At 54.4% G+C, this 10435-nt stretch overlaps 1 protein-coding gene across 1 annotated transcript; it reads left to right on the forward strand.

Annotated features, from left to right (window-relative positions):
* Nucleotides 1-2368: 2368 nt before the first annotated feature.
* Nucleotides 2369-9952, forward strand: H1-8 (H1.8 linker histone; the record flags this gene model as incomplete). The annotated part of the gene is made up of 5 exons (XM_081106633.1): nucleotides 2369-2468; nucleotides 5872-6131; nucleotides 7968-8208; nucleotides 9318-9382; nucleotides 9701-9952. The coding sequence occupies 5 exons, from the start codon at nucleotides 2369-2371 to the stop codon at nucleotides 9950-9952; spliced, it is 918 nt and encodes a 305-aa protein (XP_080962759.1).
* Nucleotides 9953-10435: the final 483 nt, after the last annotated feature.

Here is a 10435-nt window from a genome sequence, read left to right on the forward strand (position 1 = left end):
TAAAGAAAGTCACAAAGGCCAGCACAGATTTAAGGAGTATGGGAGGACCTGCAAAGTTACATTGCAAATTATATGGACAGGGGTGAAAAATTGGGGCATTTCTACATCAATCTAACACACACACAGAGGAAACACAGAGCAAAGCCCTGATCTCAGCACCTAGCCCAAGATCAACCGTGTGGCAGGTCTGTGGGGCAAGAAGGCTCCAAAAGCCAGACTGAAGAGGTCAAACTTTCAGCCGGGAATGGGGAGCCATGAAGAGTGCTAGGCAGGGGGTGGCATCTGATTTCTCTATAGGGCACTTTGAATACCCCTGCTTCCTCCTGGCAATAGAGAGTCCCTGGGGAAATTCCAAAAATAGACTACAGAGAGAAAATTTAAAATCTGTTTTAAACCCACCCCTTCCGAATCCTATGCCATCCTCAGAGGCAATCCCTGCTATTTATTACCTTGGTGTAAATTGTTTCAAACATTTTGTGCCTCCAGCACGCACGCGCGCACACACACACACACACACACACACACACAGTTCTGTCTTCTCAGAAGTGAAGAGTATATTCCTCAGATATATTCTGGCTCCTTCATTTTCACTGCTCTGTACTGCTCCACCAGCCTCCTGATGAGCATTTAGGCTGCTTTGAAGTTTTGCTAAGATTGCAGTAAGCACCCTTGTATATAACGTAAGAATTTCTCTGATTTATACCTAGAGGGACACGGTGGGATGTGGCATGAGTCCATCTTCAGTTTTGTAAAATGCTCCTAAATCGCTTTCTAAAGTGGCTCCGACTTACCCTCCTAATGGTTACGCCTTTCTGCATGTCCTGGGCACTCAGCATCGATAGACGTTTACGTATTTGTTATTCCACTGGGTGAGAAATACCACCTCACCTCTGTTGTGACCCACCTCATCACTTTAAGTGGCTGAGAGTATTCTACAGTAAGGGAGCCATTTAGCCAGGCCCCAAGTGATTCACTTGGAAGTCAGTTCTATTTTACCCCCCCCCCCCAACTAATGCACTTCTAGGGCAGAGAAAGGGAGTTGCTGGGCTTAAGGGAAAACCTTGTCAAAGTTGGCTGCACCCCAATGTACACCCCTGGCAGGGGCAGCGAGAGCCTCTGCATCCAGCTCCCTGCCTCTTTGCCAACGCTTTGTCTTCAATTTTTGTCATTTTTATGGGAAAATATCTCATCATTGTTTCAATTTGAATTTTCAGAATGCCAAGGAGGTTGAGGATATTTTTCTGCGTTTATAAACCGTTTTGGTGAATTGCCTATTTATATTTTTGTCCACTTTCCCAATGGCCATTGTTAATTTTTATAGACTTTTGCTAAGCAATTTTTTTATTTTAAAATTGCTTTTTTAATTCCATAAAGATTTCTTTCTATTTTTTAAATGTCTTTATTGATTTTAGAGAGAGGAAGGGAGAGGGGTAGAGAGATAGAAACGTCGGTGAGAGTGAAACATTGATCGGCTGCCTCCTGCGTGCCCGCAGCCAGGGATGGAGCCCATAACCCAGACATGTGCCCTGACTGGGAACCGAACTGGTGACCTCTTGGTTCATGGGTGGGTGACCAACCACTGAGCAACACCAGCTGGGGAAAGATTTCTTTCTTAAAAAATAAATAAAGGCCCTCGCCCGTTGCTCAGTGGTTAGAGCATCAGCCCACAGACTGAAGGGTCTTGGGTTCAATTCTGTACTTTGGTCCTTGCCCCGTCAGGATGTGTGCAGGAGGCAACCGGTTGCTGTGTCTCTCTCACATCATTGTTTCTCTCTTTGTCTCCTCCTCCCTTACACTCTCTCAAAATAAAATAAAATAAAATAAAATAAAATAAAATAAAATAAAATAAAATAAAATAAAATAAAATAAATTTTAAAAATAAGAGTGGCCACATGTTGATCCAGGTGTGTCTGCTTCAGGCAAAACCCATTCGTTGGCCTCCATCTGCCATTTCTTGAGAAACCGAGGCAAGCAGCAGCCAGGGAACAGGGTGGGACACCTGGGCGGTAGGATTGGAGGCCCCGCCTACACAACCCAGCTGTGCCCAACTCCCCATCAGCAGCTCCAGCCCCTGGTGGGCAGAGATCGGGAGGGAACAAGGGTCTCAGCCCATCGTTTCACCAGCGGGGCTGACGCTCAGAGAAGCCAATAACTCCTCCAAGTTCACACACACAGGGGTGGATGACTAAGCTGGGGTGTCAGTGCCCCCGGCAGGGTTACATGCCCCATCCTAGCCCTCCTGCCCCATCAGGATCTGAGAGCCTCCCAGCCCAATCAGGGGCTAATTGGAGTCACGGGGCCAGGCCGCTGGTGTATAAGACAAGCAGGCTGGCTGGCAGCCTCATCTCTGCGTCTGTGTCAGCCCTCAATGGCTCCCGGGAGCTTGGCCTCCAGTGACACCTTGATCTCCTCGGCCTCGCTAACCTCCATGACCTCCACCTCCGAGTGGTCTGGGACTCTCAAGCCAGGTGAGCAAAGGGAGGCAGCTCCTCCCTCTTTCCCTGGGTCCTGGGTGTCCCAGACCGTCTTCCCCCCTCCCCCACTCCAGCCTGGCCCCAGCACCCACCATAGAGGCGCTGAGTTCAACTGCCCCTTTGTCAGATGCCAGCGGTGGCAGGAGCCAGGCAGGACCTGAGAGCTGAGGCTGCCCCGCTCAGGGAAGCGGGCAGAGCAGGCCTCCCCAGCTGGAGCCCATTTCTTTTCAGGGGAGCGCTGGTAGCCCCCTGCAGCTAGTTGAAGGGACGAGAGCAGCAAGTGTTTGATGCAGGGCTGGGCTTTGGATTGAGGGCTGCATCTCAATTTCCAATAAACAACGCTTTGGGGTTTCTCAGGTACCGGGCCCACTGAGACAGACCTAGTTCATTCCCTACAGCAGCTCCCAGTCGGACGGGCAAACCTGCCTCGTTAATAGATGCCATTTGATGATGTGGCATGGGTATTCACTGTGGCACTCAGAGGGCTGTGGGAGCCCAGGGAAGCCGCCTCACTCACGCTGGGAGGGCAGGGAAGGTTTCCTGGAGGAGGTGACCCTTGAAGAGAGGATAAATCTCACCCCGAGGAGAGAGGGTGGGGCAGAGGAATCTTTCCGAGTTTTTGCAAAGGCTCCTTGGGAGGAGAGGGGTTTCCAGGTGCCTCGAGAGCACAGGGAAGAGCTGCTCAGTCTGGCTGGGAAGTCAGGGCAGGTGTTCAAATCACAGTGCCGTTTGAGCCTGAAAGGATGAGTGAAAGCTGCCAGGTGACTAAAGAGGAAGGCCACCCCCACAGAAGGAACAGCATAGGCAAAGGCCCGGAGGTGGGAGTGCTGGCCGAGCATTTGGGGAGTTGCAAGTTTTCCCTCTGGCTAGGGGCAGAGTTGGGGAGAACACCTGTGAGGGTGGGTGGGGCCAATCAGACTGGGCCTCCCAGGCTGTGGTCAGGTGTGTCTGCCCTTAGACTGAAGGTAATGTGCAGGTGAGGGATGTGAGATGCAGTGAGGAGAATGGATTGGAAGGGAAATAAGGCAGCAGGAAGGAGGCAAGGGCCCTGGGGGGGGGGGGGCGGTTGGGGGGCGGGTGAGGGAGAAGAGAGGCCAGAATGGATGGGGAGAAGCCTAGGGGGAGGGGTGGAGTGGGTATGGTGGTGAAGGGGAGGGGAAGTCCAGGGTGTCCCCTGGGTTCTTGTTGGGTGTCTGGGAGGTATGGGGGGAGGTGCCGTTCCGGGAGGGAAACGCGAGGGCAGGTGTGGGGGGGTGTGACTCTGGACATTGCAGTATTGAAGAGCTGCCAAACGAGGAGCTGAATCCCGCTGGAGGTCTGGGGAGGGAGGAGACCCGGGCGTGGCTCCCTGGGCCCGGTCATGGTTTGGAAGAGGCAGGAGAGGGGACACGAAGGTACCTGTCGGCCCAGGCCAGGCTGAGGACCCCACTGGAAACCGTTGAGCACTGCAGCTGGGCGGGCTCCGGCCTCCTTAACGGCCCCATTCCTGCTGTCCAGATGGGAAGGCTGAGGCCGGGGAGGAGGGTAAAACTCCCAAGGTCTGGGGTGACTGGCCCAGGACTCCCCCAATTCACAGGCTTTGGCCCCAAAATGAATATCCCCAGGCACTGGGCTCTTCCTGGCCAGGAGACAGCGGTGTTCCAAATGGATTAGGTCTCTACAATTTTGCTCAAGATCTAGAGTTTTTTGGGTGTTTTTTCTACTTTAAAATGTGTTTTAAAATATATATTTTAGCCAGTTGGTTCCTTTCTGAGGTCTTTAATTTTTGCAAGTTGATTAGAAAGCAACATTTCTAATCACCTAATATTTAAATCAGGTTTTCTATTTAAACTTTTAAAAAATTATTGTTTAAAGTATTACTTATGTCTCCTTTTCCCCCAATTGACCCCCCTATTTAAACCACTGTTATTACTGACAACTTCTCACACTTTCTCCCTGCTCAGCCCTTGGTGCTCTTTTTGCAGCTTTTCTTTATAAAAGCTCATTGAGATATGTCAACGATTCACACAGCATACAGTTCACCCATTTAAAGTGTACAATGGCTTTTAGTACATGCACAGCTGTGGATCCGTTTCCACAGTCGATTTTAGAACATTTTCATCACCTTAAAAGAAAACCTGCACCGACTTGCTGTCACTCCCATCCCCTCCCCACCCCTCCAGCCCCTGGCAATCCCTAATCTGCTTTCTGTTCCTATGATTGGCCTGTTCGGAACAGCTCATGTGCATGAAATGATGCACAGCGGTTTTTGTGTGACTTCTTTCACTCAGGATAGTGTTTGCAAGGAAGCACTTCGCTCCTTCTTTTGGCTGGGCGGTATTCCATTTTATTGCTATCACATTTTGTTTATCCACCCATTAGTTTATGGACATATGCGTTGTTTCTACTTTGGTGCGATTATAAATAACACTGCTGTGAACATTGTGTGTAAAAATGTTGGTGTGGACATATGTTTTCATTTCTCTCGGGTATATATTTAGCAGTGGAGTTCTTTTGTAACTTTTTATTATGAAAACTTTCAAATGAACATAAAAGTAGACCGAGTGGCAGTGACGCCCACCCCCACCCCCACCCCACCTCCAGCACCCATCATCCAACCTCAGCGGTCATTAGTGATGCCTGCTCTTGTTTCGTGTACTGGGCTATTTCGAGGCCAGTGCCAGAGCTACCATTTCATCTGTAAACACTAATACAGTGGGGCCTTGACTTACGAGTTTAATTCGTTCCGAGACCGAGCTCGTTAAGGAGCTCGTTAACTCAAATTACTCTGTCAACTCAATGCAAAAAATCTGCCGAGAGACACCTGGTATCTCAAAAAACTTGTTAGTCGGGACACTCGTAAGTCAAGGCCCCACTGTATCTTTAAAAAATAAGAACCTCTTACAAGGTAATTCCAATACCATTAGCAGACCCGAAACAGTATCATCCTTAGCATCATCAGATATTCCCGGTATTCACATCTAGCTAGTTGCCTTGCCTCCCCTCCCCACTCCACCCCCCTTCCCCGCTGGCTCGTTCGAATCATGTTCTGAGTCTGAGCAAGGACCCCGCCTGGCATTTAGTTGAAGGTTTCTCCAGAATCTCTCATCTCTGGGGACCACTCTCCCTTTTGTCTCCTTCCTGGTGGATGTGTAGACGAAGCAGGGCTCTGTGTCATGCCAGGTCCTCAGTCTGCATTTTGCTGGTTTCATCCCTGTGGCCCTTTCCCAGAGCAGTGTGTCCTGTCCTTGGGGTGCTCACAGGCATTGACTGGGGGTATATTTGATGCCCCGGGCCCTTTGCCCACCCACCGTGGGGCCTGGCTGGTGCCCGGTGTGTGCGTCACCCGGCATGCTTATGGTCCGTTGGGCCCGAAGGTGGTCTGGGCTCTGGGTGATGTCCTGCTGTCCACCCGCAGGCCCCCGCCAACATGCCGTCCCACCACCACGCCGCAACCCCCCGATGCTGCGCATGGTGCTGGAGGCGCTGCAGGCGGGCGAGCAGCGCCGGGGCACCTCGGTGATGGCCATCAAGCTGTACATCCTGCAGAAGTACCCGACGGTGGACGCCATCCGGCTCAAGTACCTGCTGAAGCGGGCCCTGGACACGGGCATGCAGCGCGGTCTCCTCATCAGGCCCGTCAACTCCAGGGCCAGGGGGGCCACTGGCAGCTTCAAGGTGAGCCTGCTGCGGGCCGGGGGCCCACAGGGGGATGGTGACTCGGCCAGGGTTTAAGCTTCAGGTCCAGCTCCCTCTTCCTGACTGTGTGCTGGTCCCCCGTCAGAGGCCTGTCTCCCTGTCTTCTCTCCTTTTTCCTGTGTGTCTCAGAGACCCCCTCTTCTCCAGGAAGGCTGGTGTGTGGGCCCCGTCGGAGCCCCTACACAGTCCTGGTCACCCTGCTGTGCCCACCTTTGTCCCTGTTGGGTGTGTTCAGTGACCAGGGACCACCTCCCCTGTGTTCCCTTCTGCCCACGACCCTTTCCTGGAACTCCTCTCCACCGACGAGGACCCTGGGTCGCAGGGAGGCTTACTCCCCATGCTCTCTGGCTCCAAACCAAGGCTGGCACCTGCCTGAGCACCACATCCTCCTCTTTCAAAGGGGAGGGTTCCCCACGGGGTCAGAGTTGTCGCCAACGTGTACCCCAGCACCAGGACTGCCAGCTGCCACTGGGGAAGTCTCAGGGACCCAGGCATGGGTCTGCCTGGGCCTTGCTGCGCCCTGGCAGGTAGCAGTTGCTCTGACAGTTGCCTTGGAACATTCTCTGCCTGCTGCGTTCCAGTCCCTGTGGTAATGGTGGCCGAGCGCAGGAAGTCCCATCCCTGTAGAACTCCTGGACGTGCGCCATAGCTCGGACAGCCATGGCAAGACCTGGGGCTGGGTGGGGTGAGGGAGAAGAGAGGGTGCTGGAGTACCTGTGGCTGGGTTAGGCTGCAGGGCCTGGGAGCTAATCGGGAAAGTGGGCTGCGGGCCGTGGGAGGCAGGGAAGGCCCTAGGGCAGTGGTCGGCAAACTCATTAGTCAACAGAGCCAAATAACAACAGTACTTCTTCAAAATAGACTCGCCCAGGCCGAAAACCGACTTCTACGCATGGGCCACGAAGTTTCAATCGCACTGTATGCGCGCCAGCACGTGGTATTTTGTGGAAGAGCCACACTCAAGAGGCCAAAGAGCCGCATGTGGCTCCTGAGCCGCAGTTTGCCGACCACGGCCCTAGGGTACTCATAGACTTAGGGATGCGTGTGTGCTGGAAGTTGGGGTTGTTTCTGGTCTGGGTGGGAACTGGGGAGCCGGGAGGGCTTGGAGGTGAGGGGGCAACATTGTCACAAGGAGACTCTAGAAGGCAAGGACCACGTTTTTGCCAGGGGCCCTTGCGTCCCCTGATGCATACACCCTCTCCGACGGCTCCCTTGTAAGGATGGGAGACTGAAGTTAGTTGAGGCCGAGAAGACTCTGCCAAGATGCACAGCTGGGAGGCTGGGGGAGCTGTAAACGCTGGGCCGTGTGAGCGTGAAGTCCATGTTCCACTGGCGGGCATAGCGGGCAAGGCGGGAGCTCGGAGACATGGCGGTGTGCGATGGGGAAGCTTTGTTGGGGAGTGGGAGGGCGAGTCGGAGCCAGTCCATAGAAGGGGTGGGCAGGGAGGATGCCAAAGGAGGCTCACGGCTTAGCCTCTCAGAGGGTGGAGTGGGGCTCACAGTGTGCACCACTTGCTCCCAGTAGCCTGGCTTTGAGGCTTCCAGATGCGGGGGTGGGGTGGGGGGCTCAGGAAGCAGGAAGAGCAGCTTGGGTGAGTCTGGGAGACGCGGGCCTGCCTCAGTGCAGAGAAAGGACTGAATGCGTTCCCGGCGGCAGGCAGTTGGCAGGTGGTTGTGTGTCTTCTCCCTGTGCCCTGACCACCTCCTTCGTCTTCCCTCTTTGAATGGGGCCTTCCTCCCTGAGCTTGATGTTGGGAGTAGGGACATGAGCCCCCAGAACCTCAGCTCTCAACCCCACCCCATTCTCTCCTTTGCCAGTTAGTTCCCAAGCAAAAGAAAAAAATCCAGCCGAGGAAGACAGCCACCGCGTCGGCCCCCCGGAGACCTGGTGAGGCCAAGGAGGAGGCCCCCAAGAAAGATGGCCAGACCAAGGGCGAAGAGGCAAGAGGGGGCAAGGCCAGGAAGGCCCCCCAACAGCCAGACAAGGCCATAGAGGCCCCTTCTGGTGCCAGCGGGCCCCCTGGGAAGTTAAAGATTAAAGGCAAGAAGGACAGCCCAGGTAGGTGTGTAAGAGGCGAGAGGAGGGTGTGGGCAGCCACTGGGTGTAAGGATGGAGGGGCTGGTTCTGGGGAGGAGATTTCCTATCTGGTCCATGTGCCCTGAGCATCAGGCTCGACCCAGACAGGCGGGACTCATGGAAGCTGATTCGGGGGGGTGGGGTGGGGGGGTGGCGGGAGCCTGACTCATCTCTAAGAGGAGTCAGGGAAGGCTTCCTGGAGCAGGTGTCCCAGGCAGAAGAGCAGCCTAAGCAAAGGCCTGGAGAAATGAAGGTAAAGCATTTGAGGACGTGAAAATGGTTCTGTGTGCAATTGGGTGAGGGGTATAGAGGCGCAGCAGCAGGGGGAGGCTGGGGAGGGCAGCCCGGAGTCTGGACTTTATCTGGAGAACAATGGAAAGACTCTGAACAGGGAGCAGCTAGGGTCTGAGGTATTTCAAATGTATCTCGGCCGCCATGTGGGAGATGGACTAAAGACTAGAGCAGCGGTTCTCAACCTGTGGGTCGCGACCCCTCTGGGGATCGAACGACCCTTTCACAGGGGTCGCCTAAGACCATCGGAAAACACATATATAATTACATATTGTTTTTGTGATTAATCACTATGCTTTAATTATGTCCAATTTGTAACAATGAAAATACATCCTGCATATCAGATATTTACATTACGATTCATAACAGTAGCAGCATTACAGTTATGAAGTAGCAACGAAAATAATTTTATGGTTGGGGGTCACAACATGAGGAACTGTATCCAAGGGTCGAGGCATCAGGAAGGTTGAGAACCACTGCACTAGAGGCTGATAAGCCTGTCAGGCCCTTTGTTGTGGGTGGGCGCAGAGCATTGGGGTCAGAGCAAGGGTGAAGAGGCCAGAGGGGGCAAGGCTGAGGGTGAGGGGCTCTCATCCTCCGACTCCTTAGGGAGACACTGTCGTTCCCAGTTTGCAGACCAGGGCAGCCAGGCTCTGGGCTAAACCACCTGCCCCAAATCAGTCAGTGGCAGAGTGAGGAGTGGGGCCCAGGCCGGACCAGGGCTCTGGAGCCCCCGAGCCTCCCTGCCCACCAGCAGCTCCTCCTGAGGGGTCCTTCCCCCCTGCCCTCCCCGTTTCCAGCAGATGCCAAGGCCCACAGGAAAACCAAGGCTGGGACTCGGAGCTCAAAACCCACGGTCCCCAAGGTAGGTGCCCGTGTGGCTCCCTGGTCTGGGCTGCTCCCTGCACAGGCCGGAGTTTGGGCCGCTCCCCAGCCCCTGGAAGTCAGCTGGGGAAGGGGGTCACTTGTCTTCCTACAAAGCCCAGTGCAGCCCTCCTCCTCCCGGGCCCTCCAGCGCCCGAGGACCACCATCCCCGCTTCACAGGTGAGACAGTCTTAGGGAGGTGAGGTCTCTTGGCCAGAGCCTCCCAGAGCTGGGATCCCACCCGCGCGCTGGCGGCCCTGAGCGGTGTGCCCACCTCACCAGCTTTGTGGCCTTGCTCCTTGGTTTGCTCTCTTACAGAGTGAAAATGGTGTGACTTCCCCGGCCAAAAAGAAGACGGGGAGCAAGGTCCTTAAAGAGGCCACTGCCCAGGGGGCCAGGAAAGGGTCGAAAGCCAAAGCTGCGGCTGCTCCTAAGGACAGCGAGTCCAAGATGGTGCCTGAACCACTGCCCAGGAAGATAGAGGTCCCCAGGGCCCCCAAAAGGCCTGGCATGTCCACCGCGGCCTCATCATCCAGAGAGACCAGGGCGAAGGCAGAAGCCAAGAGCTAGAGGCGGGTGGACAGACACTAAGGCTCAGAGTTTTTATTCCCCCCAAAAAACACATCACTTTATTTCACTGTAACCTATTTATCAATAAAGAATTTTTTCTCCCTCACAAATTGGCGTGGACAAAGGCTGAGGCCTAAGGATCTGGCCATTGAGGGCCAGGGCCCAGATAGGAGCTCCCGCCCTGGGGGAGACGGACTGTACCACGGAAAGGGCTGGTGCAGGGATCTGAGAGCACAGCAGAGGTGTTTAACGCAGCCTGAGATCTGGGACTGCTTCCCGGAGGAGGCAGCTTTTGGTCTTAAAGGGTGAACAGGAGTAGCCAGACAGATGAGAGGAAGGGCATTGCAGGGAGAGGGCCCCAGCATGTGGTGTGGTGGGAAGAGGGATTTGTGGCTTTGAGAGCAACATGGGGAGGGGTGGCATGAGACTGGGGAAGGTAGACCTCTCAGGGGTCATGGGGAGCCAGGGAGGCTATAGGCAGGG

The sequence above is a fragment of the Myotis nattereri genome (assembly GCF_964212035.1).
Source record: "Myotis nattereri genome assembly, chromosome: 14".
Lineage (NCBI taxonomy): Eukaryota > Metazoa > Chordata > Mammalia > Chiroptera > Vespertilionidae > Myotis > Myotis nattereri.